At 39.1% G+C, this 18,634-nt stretch overlaps 1 protein-coding gene across 5 annotated transcripts in view; it reads right to left on the reverse strand.

Annotated features, from left to right (window-relative positions):
- Nucleotides 1–18,634, reverse strand: part of PLPPR5 (phospholipid phosphatase related 5) — a 113,218-nt gene that overhangs the window by 23,951 nt on the left and 70,633 nt on the right. For all 5 annotated transcript variants that reach the window (XR_012624151.1, XR_012624150.1, XM_074832572.1 and 2 more), the window contains 2 exons: nucleotides 3,678–3,810; nucleotides 1,167–1,417 (listed from right to left, as the gene is read on the reverse strand). Coding sequence is in view for 3 of the 5 variants with exons in the window: in XM_074832572.1 (XP_074688673.1) it covers nucleotides 1,167–1,417; nucleotides 3,678–3,810 (384 nt within the window). In the remaining 2 variants the exon portion in view is untranslated. The remainder of the gene's footprint in view (nucleotides 1–1,166; nucleotides 1,418–3,677; nucleotides 3,811–18,634) is intronic.

Below are 18,634 nucleotides of genomic sequence, written 5' to 3' on the forward strand. Positions count from 1 at the left end.
TTGTAAACCAGAAGCATGGAGTTGGGAACTTTGCCATGTTAGCAAGTATCAGTCTCCAGATCAACCAAGAATTAAAAGTCAACTCATTAAATATATGCTCAAAAGTAACACACACACACATATATACATACGTATATATGCACACATACATACACACACACACGTATGTATAGGCAGGCCACTATTCAAATACTGAGGGAATTTAAGGCATGACTCCTGCAATAAGCAGAGGCACTTGCCTAGTTTCCCACTGACACTATCAGGGCAGACCTGGGCCCATCCAGAAGGCTACAAAGGACTGATTACCAGCGCAGGTCAGGTAAGAGACTCCCATAGGCATCTGCTGGGGACAGCTTTACTAAGAAGAAATCTGCTGCTTAAGACTAGAATGATGTGCACTCCAAACTAAGCCAGGGAGTACTGCAGAGAGTTACTTGAGTGAGAGTCATCAGTCACTCTGCCTCTCACATGCCTCCCCACACTTCTCATAGCCTCTGAACAGCTCTAACGCCAGGCAGTAAACACCAGTTTCTATCCCAGCCCTGCTCATCACTCCCTGTATCAGAAAGGACAGAGGGAAGAGGGGCTAGATTGTCTTGTAGCCCGCTTCATTGCAGAGTAAGAGTCAAACACTTTGCATGAGCACTGAGGTACCTATAAATACCAATTCTGGTACCTAAAGACATGCACAGAGCTCAAGGAAACCTGAAGAGATCAGACACTTACATATTCCCACTTTTCTGCTTCACCCCAAATAATATGGCTGCGTGCAATTCTACTTACCTGTACTGGGTTAAAACATGGAAAAGAACATGAGCAATCCCTACCCTTATTCTTTACCATCCAACAAAACCTCTTCCTACGTTCTCTGGAAATGGGGAAAAAGTAAACCAAACACCGGTTATCCTAAATCTAATTCTCTTTTTGGGCAACTTGCCCTCTCTCAGCATTGCCTTAGCTTTCAAGGCTCAGAGAACCACTACATCTGCATGTGACAGAATTAAGTCCAATGAATCAAATTCTCAAAGGCCTCACAGTAACTCATAAAAGGTTTACATATATAAAATCAGCCAATAGTTATCTTCTCCCCATTCCTCCCTTCTCCCCCCATAGCGAGCTGTCTGCTCTCAAAAATATAGTGACATTAAAAAGTACAATATACTTACAGCCAGATACATAGCTGCATATATGCTTAGGGCTGCTTCTTTGGATGGGAATGTCTTTCTGGCTTTCATGATAAGGTCTGGATTTCCAGTACAGGCATGTACGCTACTGATGAATTGTGTATACTGTTTACATCCAAGTGCTGTATAGTTGGGTTTACAAAGTGCAAGAAAATGTGGTGCAAGATTCCCTGTTACTACTTGTCCAGCATTTACAAAGATGTCCGTAGCAAACAGTCCAAATGCGTAAATTCCTAAAGAGGGAAACAAAGAGTTAAATTTCCTGACAATTTCACTTCAGGGCAACATATTATAGTATTTATTATAGTAATATACCAGCTTTTTCCATTTAACAATAGGAAAAACCCTCATGTGTATTGTACCTTAAAGATCCTGGCTCACATTGCAGACAGTACTTCTGTATAGAACTGCAGGAGCAACACTGCAACGGACCCACACACCTGATCTCCCTCCGTTCTTCGGAGGAGCACGCTCACCTCTTATGCAAGTAGTCTGCCTTCCTAGGCCCCCTAACCATGAATCACCACTGTTCAGGGTACCAAGCTATACTGGTACTTAACTTTTGCCCATGTTCACTAAACAGAAGTGACAGAGGCAAATTCTTCACCCTATAAATCTGCTTGAGAAGCAAGGAAGTCAGGCCCTGATGCAGAAGTAACTTGAAAAGTCGTAACACACACTGGACAAACATTTTCTTTTCCCTTGCAGCTGTAAAGGAGTTGAAGTACTGAATAATGCAATATTGCCATGCATGGGTTGTCTTCATCTGCCTGCTACTGGGTACATCTCTATGCATGGCATATTAATCATGATACCAACACAGTGAGCTGAAGATCTATAAATTTGAGGAGCTACTTATGCTAAAGAGTTATCAGATATATCAGCAAAGCATTAAGCATGTGTACTCATTCATTAGAATGGAAATACATGAATCTGATTACTTAAAAGAAAACATTTTTCTGCTATTCTGAGGTCCCTTTCTGTCCTTTTGGAAGGAGAAAATGAGCTGTGAAAGGAAATGCAAACACAGCACTCTGACTGGGAGGCAAAGCCAGCAGGTGCATGTTCAAATTCCACCTGAGCTACAGATTCCCTCCCATATTTCCACAGGCAGATCACGAAACCTTTCCCATAACTCAATTCACTGTGAATATAGCATGAGTATTGGCAGTTCCCAACTTCATGGGGCACCATGAGGACTTTAATGGATGTACACCACAGCAGATATGATCCCACAGAAACATGCATTTCTAAAGGTGAGGTTTTTTCCTCAGGAAAGATAAAGGACCGAGGATGATTTCTGGAATCCTGGCTGGTCAGCGATATCACACTAACATTAATTCACTCTGAGCTGCTAGACACTGGTCAGCAGTGCATTGTGCCTAGCCAAGTCACTGCACAGAAGGGCCCTTTCAACAAGCCCCGAGGGTGTGTGCTGCCCCAACACAGGTGGCCACATCACTTTGTGTGAACATGGTAGGTAGTGATGCCTCATCTGGTAGAACAGTGTGGAGGCAATTGTTCATCCCTTCCCTCCCTCTCCATTTTTTTTTTTTTTCTTCTGTGACCAAGTGAGCACTGGTTACACACAGAGCAACTGGAGTGGGAGGAGCTCCTCATCCATCACTCCCCACCTTCTCTGGACCTATGCAAAACTTTATTAATGACTTTTAGCACTCCAGTGTGACAGCGAGCAATCACGCTCTCAGAAGGCAGGCACGGCTGTTACACAAACACTGCAAATACAGACACAGGTGCACAACCCCTCCCTCCCCCTGCGACTGGGGCATTCAGGGGGATTAGCTGCCCCAAGGCTTCATTCCTCCAGCTGTTTCTCTTAGACACAACTGTGAGTGAGAAGCAAACAGAACTGAGCCCTGCTATGGCATCCCTGCACGTATTAAAAAGCAGCATCTGGGACTATTCAATAGACATTTTGAGTGGTGGAACTTCTGCCTCCAAACGCATTTACAATGAACGAAATAGAAAGGATGACATCTTATATGAAGTCAATGGGGGAGTTACAGCTAACTTCAGTGGAGCATGGATTTTCTATAGTTTTCTACTAGAGACTATAATACAATCTCCAGGCTAATTAAGTACCTAAACCAGGCTTGGTTTCAAACAGACATTTATATCCCAACATCTTCAACTTTGGCTGCTATGTGTGTGTGTAACCAAAAGAAAACTATCAACTATAGATGTGACACAAGGATATCTCCTTTCTTCACTTCACCCTACTGCAGACCTACTAGTTGTTTTTCCCGTTGTGGTCCCATTTTTTTTCCCTGTTTTTACTGCTGTTTCTGCAACTATTTTTTTATCCAAACTTCCAAGTAGCTTTGCTACCCAAAAGGAGAGAACTCACTGCACCCAAGTTAAGACTACACATGAAATGTTGTATGGTTATCTGAGTACTTTCCCCACGTCAAAATTAAGACAGAATTGATCACTCTCACCATTCAGAAAATGAAAGCATTAATTTGCTCATACCAAGGAATCTGATGGTCCTGCGCACCAGTGGATTTATATAACAACAGTCTCCAGTTAATATTGTTTTTTCTTGGTTTTCAAAATCCTTTGTAGCTAACTGTAGACAAAACACTGCAGTTTCTCCAACGATAATCTTAGGGAATGAGAAAAAAAAAAAAGGGAGAGAAATGGTACATCAGATTACAGCAAGTAAAATATACTAGTATTACAGAGAAGGCTATCTCATCTTAAGGAAACCAGTATAAAAGACAACATAAGTGAGCCAAGTTCTGTACATTAATCTTCTTATAAGGAAAATATGCCTCATGGCTTGCTTTACTTTATTTGCATTGAAAAAGAATAAACTTCTATAACCAGGGAATCAACGTAGCATAACCTAGTTTTCAGGTTGAGGGGAAAGAGCAAGTAATTTATTAGTTCAAGAACAACAGATCGCGTAAAGCACAAAATGTGGACCAAGTAAAGGTCTAATCCTGGAAGATGCTGAACATTTCAGCTCCCACGTGGCTTTCACTGACACTCAGCACTTCACAGCGTTGAGCTCTAAATTTTGAAGCATGGTGGGGGAGCAGAAAAAGAAGAAAAGAAAAAGAAAAAAAAGAAACCACACAACAGAGCTCCTGTTCACATCAGAGGATTGGTTTGCCAGGAAGTACTTAACAGGTTTTGATTCATATTTTACCAGCTAAGTTTATCAAGTCTGGCTTTTGATTTGTTCTTCATGCTTGAACAAAGTGTTACCACTGATATTTTAACATTAAGCATGGCCTACTTCACATTAATTACACCAAAACGAACAAAGCTTCATGTCTATACAGATCATTCATATTACAGTTGGTGAAAAACAAACAAACAAAAAATCACAAATAAAACCCCAAAAATATCCCCTTTAAGATGTGTACAGCAAAACATGACTAATTTACTCATGACAGTTACGGTATTGAGACTTAATAGCCAAAGCCAAGCCTTAAGCGTGTATCTATCTAAACCTCTGCTACTGAAGCTCTAAGGCAGGTAGCACAGGTATGATCAGAGAGAGTAGAGCAGAAGGGTGAAATACTGACCACTGTATTCAAAATTTGATTCACTGTGGGGCTTCAAGGCAAGGCTCTTCCACTCTTCTATATGCAAAGCTTATTGATAGGTATGTCACACTTTGATAAACAGGAATGAAGGCCAGCAAACTGAAGTCTTAATACTATACAAATACAAGAAATAATGACATCAAATCTGATTCATTGCCTAGGTTTTTCTAAACCTTTGACCTAACAGGAAATTATAAACCTTTTTGTATATCACAATAGGTCTCAATAGTTCTTCACTCAGCACTGGTTACAAAAAAACCAACCTATGGGTGATGGCTCATGAGCACAGTCAACAGGAAGAATGCAGTTAGTGACCTTAGTTACTTGTAGATCTACATAGATGGCTTTGAGCTAAATTGTGACACACAGAGGAGGAAAGTGCTTCTTATAAATGATGTTGCACAAATAACAAAAATAACTGTGATGGCAAGCGTGTAAAAAGCAAAATTCAGTTTGTCACAGGAACAGTCATCATCTATTACTTTAGACTGCCTTCAGATCCTAGTGGAATTTTTAGATGAAACAGAAATTTCAATACCTGAACTAACAAGTATGCTCTACTTTGATGCAAGCAAATTTTCAGCACACTGAAGTACAGTTCCTTCATTTATAATTAACAAACGATCGGTACACATATGAAGTGTAACTCAACCTTGAATTCAAGGCCATCAAAATTATGACAATGGTAAGGAGAATTTGGCCCAATGACCCCTACAGCTCTCATGAAAACAAAGTTTTAATATGATTCATAAAGGTGAGAACTGAAACACTAAGATTTTTACTGAGCCACAGTAACACCCTTCTTTCCTCTGGAACGATAAAACATCAAGGCAACCTGAACACAGTCAGATTCTACATTTAACTTTTTTTTTTTTCCCCCAAACTCAAATTTCCGTAAAATTATTGCAGATTTCCTAACTCCAGGAAAAAGCAGACTCCAGTACGAGGGAAGCATCTATGATATACAGTGCTCAACCTTTTGCAAGCACATAAAGAGAAGGTGTCCCAACAAGCTCAACTTCGCCAGCTCTGAGCAGAGGCTCTGAATCTGCTGATCTAGGAATACAGGTTTTTCTTTCTTGGTTGGTAGGGAAGCTGGGGTTAGCAAATGGGAGAACTGCTCACTCAGTTATAGGAAAAGAGGTCTAGCAACCTGTCTTCACCAGCTGCGTTTAGGTCCTTGCTGCTGGCAACAGTTTTTCCTTGTTACATTTCCTGTCTTTGATGGTGACCTGGACAAAGAAAACCCTCTGCTCCAAGAGCAGCAGGGAGCAGTGTTCCAAGTTCTTAGTTGAACAAAAATACTCTTAAGAGTGGGTACATAGGTGCAAGGGTCAGAACAATGTAGAACTCAGCTAAAACCAAAACTTCTGCTATACTAGGCTTAGTGCTCTACCCTCCGAAGTAATCAGAGTGGGATATGCCATTGAGCGTAACAGGCATTCATCTCTGCTTCTGTGGTTTTACTTTGATAGAATCTTTCTGAAATTTGGCAATAAATACAGGTTCTGTATTTTTCTGTACTGGTAGCTCAGCTAAAGCTGTTCTCCTTCCTCCATCCTTCAGCACAAGTGCTGCTCATCTAATAATCAGCTTACTGATGTTTCAGAAATGGAAGGAAAATCTTTTTCATTCTCAGTAAATCCCGGGAGAGATTCTGTTTCCCAGTGTAATTCCTTCTCCTTCTTCTCTCCAGCACCACTGGCAATAATCAGTTCTACAGAGTAGAGGAAAGGGAGGGCAATCTCCCTCTTGTCCTTTACCATAATTTGCATGCCTGGTATATTCCAGAAAGGAACAATTTCTGTATCTCCTCTGGCACAGGGACCACCATTACCCCTTCCACTGCACATGCAAGTTGCAGCCAGTCAACAAATGACATTTAATAAAACAGAATTACTTGTGTACTTCTTGGCTAAGTCTTGGGGCAGAAAGTTTTTGGAATATTCCAAAACTGACAGTGAAGGATTGCAGGGGAGAATCTGAAAACTCTGACAACGTAAACTTTTGGACAAAGCGACACAAGTTCAGGTATAGAAATATAATTTGCAGTGAGAAAAATAAGGATGTTAGAAGTATCTTTTACCTTATTCTAAGAGGGTCATACTACTTTAGATCACTGTACAGATTTCCTAAAGAATGATATATATTAAAATTCTTAGCTCACAGACATTTTAACAGCTTTTAAAAGCACAGGCCATCCTTCCCTAAGGCTGCAAAAACCTTTTGACATATAATTACAACATGTAAAGTATAAGGAAAAGAACAATTTTCACCTGAAGACTAACAATATGAAGCGCAGGCTTTCCAGTATTCTAAAGAAGATTTACATAAATAATTTTCACAGTCCTTAGATAAAAATGCAGTGTACATAACTGCTACAAGAAGGAGAAAGACAAGAATGATCGCCCTACAGGCATCAGCCTAACCTCTGACAGGCAACGATCAGGTCCTTGTTCTACTACAGCTTCCTTCTGTAACAGCTGGGAAGGCCCTTAGTCCTGGTTCCCAATATAAAGTGTATATAGGAACAGTAAAAAAGAAATTACCCTACATAAAGATATTTAATGTTAATACACACTTCATAACTAGCATTTAGATAATCCTTTCTTTTTATGAAAACATAAAAAAGAAATATTAACCCAGCAAAATCTAAATTACAGGAAAAGTTCTTGTAACCATCTCCATGGCAATCGTATCCTGTCTGCGATGTGACAACCCCTTTGACAGCCAGGAACAGAGTTTGGGAGGGGTAAGATCTAAAATTAATATTTCTTCTTGTTTCACCTCTTAGCTCCTGATTAAGTTGTTAGCTGATTAATTTTCATGGTGTTTTTGTACTAGTAATATTTTTATTGCCAACCACCCAATACCTGTCCCTTTCCTTGGTTTCTGCACAGAACACCTACAGCGTTTAGCACACATTCCTTACACCAATTCCTTCCTCCCAAATAAGTTCATTTTTTTTTTCTGTATTAGTCATTTTTCTGAATCCAGGCAAGCTGTTCCTAGTTTTAGCACTGCATGTCAATTTAGAGATCTAATTTGTCCTTCCCAAAATCATCCATCCAGTATATTCTTAACTTGGTTCTAAATTCTGAGCTCTTTTTCAACGTGAAATGTCAAACCTGACTCATTCCAAATATTAGAGCTACAGCAGCTCTGACCTTGTTGATTTTCCAGTAAACTGACTCCATAAACAAACTTCCCCTAGTGTCAGGTATGGTTTACAACAGCTAGCACCAATATAAATAAGTGACCTTAAACCTGCACTTCTGAAATAGTAACAAGGTTTATTTTATGGACTACCTTCTCCTTCTCATATATGACATAACTGCCTATAGAAATGTAGGATTCAAGTAAGAATTAAATATTCATTTGGATGACAAGATATCTGAGGGTATATTAATGCATTTAAACAAATCCTAAAATTTAAGGTTGATAATCTCTATTTGTGATTAGGAAAGAAATTTCTGTGTACACATTCATAGATCTTCCCAGCTAACAGCTACTTTAGGGTATACAAGTGTCCATGACATATTTCACATGGACCAGGGAACGTGGTAGAATACACGATTCCTTCTCTGCTAATTCTCAGGGCTATGCCGTAGCTACAGCAACTGCTCAGATAGATGAGTAACGCTGAAAAGCAGTTACTGCATTAAAAAGACCACTAAATACTCATCCATGTTCTGAGCTTCTCAAGTTAAAAAGAACAGTTGACAACACTGTGCACTGTAATTTCTCTTTGACTCTCATTCATTGTATTTCTCTCATTTAGGCTTGACTTGAACCCTAATCAACGCTTCTGTGAGACCACCTTCAAGAAATAACATGGCAAAAGATGGGAAATGAGCATCTCAGGCAGTCCACAGCTCTGCTTTTCTCTCCACAATGCACTTCCTCCTACTTCCTTATCAGGCAGGAAGGGAAGCTGGGAACTGGTGCTAAAAGTCTTGGGGATGATCTCTGTATCTCTTGGCTAATTGTAATCACTTAAGTTGCATGGCCTCCCATTCATTTCACTTATGGGTTGCCACTTAAAAAGTGTGGCGTAGATTTCTTTTAAAAATATGGCTTCCATGGGCTTTATTGTTCCTGTTCTTTATCTCATCTTAACTTTTAGCAAGACCACGAGCTATTTCTGGCCTATTTCCCTTTCAAAAATGCCATCAACATACCACAGAGCACAGTGGTCTCTAGAGTTTGGAAAATCCAGCAGCATAAACCTCGGTCTTTAGTGATGCTGTAGATAAGCTCCACTATCTGCTTTAAGCTAAAATTGCTGTGTGAGGTGACAGCCCTGGCAGAAAAAGCAGCAACAGTGTTTCCGGCAGTAGCAATTTCAAGTTCATTATGCAGAGCCTTCCCTTGAGGCTGTTTCCTTTGTGTTTTTCTTGTCTCATTGCTTCTTGCTTGCTTAAATTGACAGCAAATGCCCTGGTTAATTTTCACAGAAGTACATTTTCTATACTAAAAAATGACCAGTAGTTTTGAGGAAAATGAAAAAACAAGTTCTAGATAAATCCACCTGCTATTGATTAAATACAAAATATCCCCCTTTGCATTCAGCATGGAGATACAGGACCATACTACATAGCAGCTTCTGAAGGTCTGGAGAAAAGATGTGAAAAGAAAATTGCTTTTCTAGAGGAAGATGTGGAAAAACATACTCAGCCTTTATTTCCAGTACCTTTTGTTTTAAAAATATGTACTCTCCATTTTTTGAGAAAAATATATACCATGAACTCTATTAAAATTTTGGTATTTGGTCATGGCCATTTACAAAAGAAAAATAACAGTATAAGATTATATATCTAATAGTCAAATATCTGCTTTACTTCTCTGTAGTGCAGAGTATGGCTATATGCTACTAAACACTAATGTTACTTCTGACATACTCTTTACTGCTCTTTGCAATACATTGTACATATAGCACATAACAATGGTAAAGGTTGCTCACTTAATGAAGTCTTCATTGCTCTTTGAAAGCAACATCACAACCAAGAATTTATAACCAGGGAGCTGCAAGCGAACTCCATGAGCACATAATCACAGAGACATGGACAACTTCATCGCTCACTGAATTATCTTCATCCATTACTTTACCATATGACAGAAAGAAATGAAATATTTTAAAGCACAGTGTCTCTAAAAGCTTCCTGGGTTCCCCCCCCCCCCTTTTTTTTTCCTAACTGAGCAATTGATCATGTATGCAAATGGCATCTCCTCTAGAGCATGCCTGCGTCATCCAACAGGCAAAGCCTCTGCACAGCAGCACACTGTCACCAGGGCTGGAATCACACAATGCTGGAGCAAAGTTTGGTTATGTAAAAGATCATTTTGAGAAACTGTCATCAGGACCCTGCTATTCTGAGTGTAACTAAGAGAAGGGCCTCATGTCATCACCACAGAGAGCGAGCCTTGGCACTCGACAGCAGGTCCTGCATTTGATGCTTTGTGACAGAAGCAGAGGGGTGAGCAGGCAGCCCCATGGGCCGCGCTTGCCCTGCCGGCCTCCACCTTGACAGGAACATTCGCTCCGCATTCAGCCTGCTTTACCCACTATGCCTGGCATTACGTCCCTTACTCATGCCTACTAAACCTTTTATAGCGCTGTGAGATGAAGAGTATCCAGCTGCTCTGCACTGCAGTTCTCCGCGGGATTAGAAATGGCCAGGGCACTAGGAGAACAAGCTCAGTAATGCTAACATGGCAATCTCGGGGCCAAATAAGTGTCTGGCACCTGGCTCCAAAACTATCTAACTGCTGGCACAGTTTCACAATACTGGTATTCCAAGAGGTAGTAGATAACAGACTTCAGTGAGAACTCTGGCCCATGCACCAAGCTTTTCAATTTTAAAAACAACATCCAGAAGATAGAAAAATTATTAATCTAGAGAAAATTATCAACATCTAAAAAACTAGTAATTTTCATCTGAAAATGGTGAGGGGAAAAAAAAATTAATTCAAAACTGCCTTCTAAAAGCATCAATTCACATTTCAAAAGGTAAAGTTACTTCAGGCTGAAATATTCCAGATAAGGTTCTTATAATAGGGAATCCATACAGGTTTTAAGTTGTTCTTGTTTTCTTTTTTACAGAAACAAGGATGTCATTATCCAAAGTTTCCAAGCTTCACACTTCACACCTACAAACACACCTTGTTAGGAAAATGAGTTGCAATACAACCAGAGATCAACTAATTTTAGTCTCTGGATCTCTGAGTGATACTTGAAAAAGGCTGTTATATATAATTATTTCACCAGGGATTTTGAAAAAGAACGTTACCTCAAAACTTTTCTCTTTTCAGGTGCTTAGATTCAACCTTTAAAATACCGTAATATTTGCAAAGGAAAAACACAATGTCCAAAGCCCTACCATTTATCTTCCCTACTAGAAGATAAATTCCATACAGCATGTTCAGCTCTGCACTCAGCTGTAGCAAGGAAGTCTTCTATTGGACTTCAAGTGATACATGTGAAAAAGACTGTGGTTCCTTATGGCCCAGCCTTGGTAAACCCCTTTGTTTCTTTGCCTGTCCAAGAAAACAGTACTTTGTTCTGTCTGTTGAGGGAGATTTGTTTCCCTTCTGTGCACGTTGAAAACATTATTCCTTGATGAGCAAAATACCAATGCTTATGATACCCATACCAATGATCATTTCCAACAGTGATGTTACTTTATGCTTTAAACCTTAGGTGATCTACACAACTGCACTTTTCTACCCAGGATGAACATTCAATTGCAAAATTCAACATAAACGGTCTTTCATCCCTGTTTGAATAAAAACTGATCACATAAAAGACATCTTTTAAAGATTCTGGTCACAAAGTAGTGGTTTTACAGTCAGTATATGACTGGAGCCAACTGTTCTCAGAGGCTCAGAGGAAAGAGAATATCTGAATTTCCTGCTTTTCACACTGTCTTACTTCTATCTCACTGCTACTCAAGGCCAGCCACATTTTGCAGATACATTATTCCTGTGATCAATCCAAGGAAAGCCACTGTCACTGAGATGCCACTGTCACCCAACAACTGAAACTGAAGGACCAAACACTGTACCAGCATAAGCACCCCATGTTTTAATATAACTATGAGAAAAAACAGGCTGTACATATGATTAATACCTGTAAGATTCTACAAAAATTGCTTTCTGAATTTGTGGCAAAATATGCGTGTCTGCAAAACATACACACATAACTGTCTTTTACGTATGACTGTTACTGTCAATTAGTATTTGATTCATAGTGATAGATTTACGTAGACAGCTCAAAAAAACCAATTCTACACTTTTTTATTAACAATTATCTTCTTTGAAAGCACATAACTAGCTCCACTCCTATTATAATGGCCTCTCTATAAGCATCTCTTCCTTTACAATTATCTTAGGCTACAGTATAATTGCCAACCCACCAAATAAAGTCATTATCTTTTTCCAGTTGAAATCATAGGTAACATTCCCACTAAATTCATCAGAGACTGGATTAGTCGTGAAAACCTGTGGTACTCTATATTAAGAGCAATACTTCAGCCAAGGTGGAGAAATGGATCTTAGCTATGAATAAGGTAATAAAACAAAACTAGGAAGTCAAGCCAATTTTACAGGGGAGTGGCACTAAATATTAGGGAAAGAGGTTTAACAGGTCAGATAAATCAGAAAGAAAGGTCCAAAACTGTAATGCCCACTCCTGAGTGTATTACCTTAAAGTCATTCTTCTTATATAATACTTTATAGTCTTCACATTGTGAGCATTACTGCAAAGGATCCAGGTGTCATTAAAAATTAGTTAAAAACACTTTAAAAGCCATTGCATCGGAAGTATCTGATCTAGAACTATGACTTTATTTTGAGCTGTTATTTGTGCGTGATATGTACACCCAGCATAAAACCAGCAGTAAAACTACTGATTAACAAAGCCTGATAGTATTAATCCACACTTCTAGTGCCTGTGAAAGCCAGGAAACAAGTGACCAAATAAAAACTTTCAAAGAGAAGTAGAGACAAGAGTTAACTTGTTTTGACACTTCAGTGACACAGTCAAAGCAAATGAAACTGTGGCTCTGCCAAAGGTAGCTTCTGAAGCTTCACTGACTTCAGGCAGAGCCATGATGTTATTCCCAGAATAGTCACCACAGATGTTGGTCAGTGAGAAACGATCAGAAAGAAAAAGAGAAGTCCCACTTCCAGGCATGCCCCAAACAACCAGTAAACCCAAATACAAAACAACACGTGACCATTCACCTGCACCTCTTTCCTCAGACTTGAAAGCTGTAATTTCAGTGTGCAAGTATTTATCCTTAAGAATGTTATTATAATAAATTAATATACTGAAGTGATGTTTATCAGAAACAGAATCTTAATGAAGGCATAGAAGTGGGAGCAGAGAACTGTTTATGAGCATCAGAAGTTTTAATAATTACTTACCTCTTAACAATGCAATAGCTGTGAATTAGCAAGCAAGCTTTTTCCATGAACATTGCATAACAGTAGCATATCCCATTTGTCTTTGATACATACACATCTAGAAAGACTGTTTCAATAATGATTCTGTACATCCTATAGATCGAATATGGAGCATTTGCTTTATGGTTTTCTGCAAAGATGATTTGCACCACCCTTGTCACTCTTTCAGCTCTGCTACACAATGTCTATTTTACCGCTCCTGCCACAAATCCAGATGGCTGCAGATGTGCAGCTGGCAACACTATGTTATCTGACCCTGTTCAGGAGTTTACACAATGCAGTGCTTGAATTAAGAGGAAGTCCCAAGTGCCCTCATTAGCACAGCAGCCAATGAGCTGAAACAGGAGCAGCAAGAGTGGGAAATTTTAGCAAAAAATTCCTAGTACAGGAAATGCCTACAAGACAGAGGGGAGATTGTATACTTTGCTGTGAAGACAGCAGAGCATAAAAACAGCTCTTTTAGGCACGCAGTGGTATTCTGAAAACTAATTGCGAAGTCTGTAGGCCAAAGTAAGCCCAGCTACTCTTCTTCAATATATGACTGTATCTCCTTCCACTCATAAAATAGAGCATAATGGTTTACCTTAACAAGCATCACCTCCTTTGCACAGAACTGCAAAATAATAGTTAACATGTTGCTGGCTTTATCAACTATTTTCAAAAAAGCCCAAGCGGTGAGAGAAGTGTTTTAAGGATGAGTCTATTTAAAAATTTTAGATCTTGTGAAGCCTTGACATTGGCTATCTTCAAGGCAGACTTTATAAGAGCTGGCATTTAGTCTTCTCTGTGAAGACAATAAAGGGGTATTAGACAAAATACATAATTGTTACGTAAATGTATGAATAGATATTGTGGTTTTAATCAGTGTTGGATGTAATATCTCGTTATTTGACAAACACGTTATTACTAGAAAGAGAAGTTCAAAGTATGCTGCATTGAAAGGTGCTTTCACACATTCCATGATATGATAACTTTTTTAGGTATTCTGGTGTGGTGAACTAATTCTTTCACGCATTACATTTTTGCCACTGGCATTCAATGTTAAAAACACATGTGAATTAAACCCTGGATACAAATCAACCACAAACATGACTATTTTCAGACAGCACATTGTTCATACATTTTTGCATATGTAAATATATCGAGGTTTTAAAAGAGAATCTCTGCTTTATGATTTTCTCCTAATCATACAATGATCACAATCAATTCATAAACAAAAGAAATACTGAGTAAAACTGCAATACCGACTCTTTAAAATGAACGTGGTTCCATAAAAAGATTCTATCAGCACCATACTCATTCACATACACTACTCCATCTCAGGAAAGCCTTGCTACTTCAAGTAGCACTGAAGCATGCGATTAAACCTCACCAATACCAAGATAATTAATTAACAATTAGTACATACCTAGCTCTTGTACAATTCTTTTCATGCACAAATCTCCTAGTGCTTTACAGAGAAGCCTAGTTTCACAATTACCACCCAACAGATAGGCAGTAAAGGCTAAATGTACATCCTGCTTGGGTGGCGAGATCCCTTTATCAAGGCGAAGCCTGACAGAGCTCACAACCCAGCTCTGTACATTCATTCCGCCAGCTGCAATGTCCACGAACCACTTACATACATACCCCAAGGTGAATCTGCCTACAAATCTCATCTGCCTTTGCTAAATGCTCTGAAAAGAGCCCCTGAGACTGACTGAAGCGCTGACTTCAGTCAAGCATGAGCACTTGGCAAGAAGGACCATCATAACAGCCAGACTGTCCTCACCACCATTCACATGAGCACGCTTGTGGCCTACAGTACAGTGCAGCACAAGATCCTCACTCCTCCCCCTGGCCTCTCAGATGCTCAGACTCATGTCTGTGCTGTTCGAATGCATGATGGCAGCAGCCTCAAGCCTGGCCTCATGGCAGAACCCAAATACAGCCCAACAGGTCCAAGGACAGTCCCCCATAGGAACAGAAGAGGCAGAAACCGAGCAGTGTAGAAGCTCTGGACACCAAGCTCAATCTGTGTAAGTATGATCAAACTACTATTACATACATGATGATATGGCATGTCTACATGTTGTTCTGCATAGAGATGAACTTATGCACAGAGCCATACACTTCTGCGAATGGGAAGGTCAAACTTCAGACATCAGCCAGGTGCAGTTTGACTGTATGAGGTTGCCACTTAGTCAGCAGAGCCATGTTATGGACAGTCTATGCACCCACTCTATAAAATCCAAAAAGGTAACATGTATTGGACTGAGTCTTAATTAAAGCACATCAAGCTCAAATACTTCACCTTGTGCTCCCCACAGGCTGCAAGCTGCACATGGTTGGTTACTGAAGCTCAGCTGGCCCGTGATTAACAAACCTTTAAGCAGAATTAATTCAGTCACATCTGAGCTCTAAATTGCTATGGACAGGTCACAGAAATCCTTACCACTACCCAAAATAACTATACTAGGAAGCTGAGTTCCACTCACTGATTCTAATATTTAATACTTGATTTATAAAAAGGCAAACTACAAATTGACCAAAGAAAGTCCTCATAATATTATTCAGAGTTTGAATGACAAAAAAATAGTAATAAAAAAAGTATGACTCATCCCTTTTAAAGACAGCATGAAACCTACCAGCCTAAAACAACGGGTGTTTCAAAATGTTATGTAGAGAAAGAAGAAAAGAATCAGAACAGCAGGACACTGTTGAGCTGACTTCTGTTCTTGATAGCTTTTTTTTTTTAATTATTATTATTTAGAAAACAAAAAACTCTAGTTTAGGAATGAATGCCTTCATACATACTCCTTAACCTCAATGCGCGAGAGGCAAGAAGTAACATCTGCAGAGAAGGAAAAATACTATTTGTAAAAAAGAAAGCACTTAAAACATAGCTATACTGCATTTATAATTAATTGTACATTAATAAGTACATTAATAAGTATATAAAGTTAATGAATTTTTCATATAAATATATAACATATAATCATTATACAAGGGATAATTATGATACATTTATACAACACACACAAAATTACAGGTAACACTGTATGTTGTCCAGAATGGAGGTTTTTTTTTATGGTGCCTTGTACCCCAGGAAATGGCATCCAGGATTAAGAGTCAATTTTGAAGCAGTACTGAACAATTTATTAGATTAATAGTAGATTTTAAAAAACTGTTTACATATACAGTAAATTTTCTAGTGCAGATTTCTTAGTGCTTTACATCAAAAATAAATATTTTCTGACCTGCAGGTGAAGAGAAGTGATCTTAGCAAAGCCAGGTTGCTGATCAGAGATAGCAAGTGCTGTAACTTTTGCTTTCCTAGTCCCTCTCCCATACAATGTTCACAGTACTACACATGAATATTAAGGACTAGCATGTTTACAGTGGATAGTCCTCATTAAAACAGCATGTCACATGTGCATGTTTTCTGCATGCTGGAGATGTGGTATATCCACCTCAGCTAGGCTTTTTATTTGCGATCTATGAGGTACCACACCTCAGCTAAATAGGAACCATTTCTGATGAAAGCTGGGCCACCGTTCCCTTCAGTGTACCCGAGAGATGCTGCAAGAGCATTGTAAAGCTTTTTGAACATCACACTGCTTTTAAGGCTGAAAAACACAGCTAAAGCTACTTACAGTTCTACTTAGGCTGTCATTTATTATGTATCATATGGACACCTATCTCCTCAATCCTGCATGATGTACAATGACCAAGAATTGTTTGGTTGAAAAACTGATTACTACTTCAGACATACTATTTTAGATTACAAACAATGCATATAAATTCCCTAATCGTGCAGGATTAGTTGGATTAACAATTTCTCACTTAAACATAAGTACATCGTTTATAGGACAAGCAAGCATTCAGCTGTTGCAAACAGAACCCTGTCCGTCTTGTTCACATCTGCTTGCCACTTTCCTTCCAGAGCCCATCAAAGGATGAAGCATATGGCCTCAATATTGTTAGTGTTTGTAAATAACATGCATAGCAAGCACAGCAGAAATTATACATTTAATTGGAAGTACAAACATAACTTCTGCAGGCACTATTCATGTAAAGCCATCAGAGCACAAGAGGAAGACAGACAGAAAAGAAGAATTCCCAAGAAAACCCACAATGGTTCTGAATCTTTTGTTGTTTCTCCTGGTTACAGCTCTGTTGGATTAGTGGTTTTATGCTGGGATAAAACCAGCATCAGACTATCAAACCACGTATTTGTCTTGCTGTGTGTCCCAACAGGCCAATACTGACATCTGGTACACAAAATTACTGCAGACCTTAACAGTGTGATTTATTTTTTATTCTTGAGTAAAGCTGCAATGCAATTACCCCTTCACAACGGAAGAGCATGACATAAATTGTCCCTTAGCTTTAACATCTCCTGCTGGCATTGCCCCCTTCCCAAAAAGTGGCCTTCTGAAGTCCCCAGCATTTGCACATTTAAAAAAAAAAAAAAAAAAACCACAAAAAAAACAAACAAAAAACCAACAAAAACACAGCAATTTTTACATGTCTTTTTTCTCCCCCTCCACCAAATGTGAGAATGGAAGAAGAAAACTGCCAAGGAAAAGAAGTTACAGCTGTGTACACAGGTTGAAACAGAACTATGAAGACAGAGACCAAACGGGCCCTTCAAGAACAACATGATTGCAGAGTAAACGAAGTATTCTGGAAATTCCTTCTTCATGTAAAGTCTTAACAGCTGTCAAATGTGCTAACAAGCAGAGGACACATAAATAAGCTTTTAGCTAATCAAAGATATTCCAGGATTACTGAAATAGGTCATATATCAAGAAGCTAAAGAAAGTTTCTCATACAAGTAAAACCTTTTCCATTTGATTTCAGAGGCTAAGTTTAGTCTACCCAATTCATACCAGTCTGGATTTTTAATCTTCTGTTGCATTACCATTGTAATTTCAGAAACAGCACTGGAAGATGTTCAAATATTGCAGCTACTTACCCAGTAAAAAAGCTTATTACTCCCCACAAAAGAGCACCAGGGCAGACTGAACACTTTACTGGGTGATTCCTCTAACTTGCTCTAGAAGATGTACATAAAAATGAACACTTGAAGACCTCACTACATATTCTTAGAACTTTTTGCCCTGTAACACAGAGATGCTAGCAACTGTGTATCCTTGCATTATTTATCAAGTTTCCTTGCTTTCTTTCCAGCAGAAGTGACAAAACAGCTTAGTCTCCTTCAAGTAGCTGAGCAGGAGAAAAGTCTGTTTGATTCTGCCCCTGTGCTTTAGGTTTTTTCCAACAGTTTCAAAGTGTACATGGAAGCTAAAGCGACTTGGTACCAGCCATGAAATAGAAAAATCATCAGCCTAAAATAGATGGAAGAAACATTTGTGAAGGCAGCGTTTTTTTATGACTAAGGTCAGGAAGGAAAAGCAGCTA

This window comes from Strix aluco, chromosome 8 (genome assembly GCF_031877795.1).
Source record: "Strix aluco isolate bStrAlu1 chromosome 8, bStrAlu1.hap1, whole genome shotgun sequence".
Taxonomy (NCBI): Eukaryota; Metazoa; Chordata; class Aves; order Strigiformes; family Strigidae; genus Strix; species Strix aluco.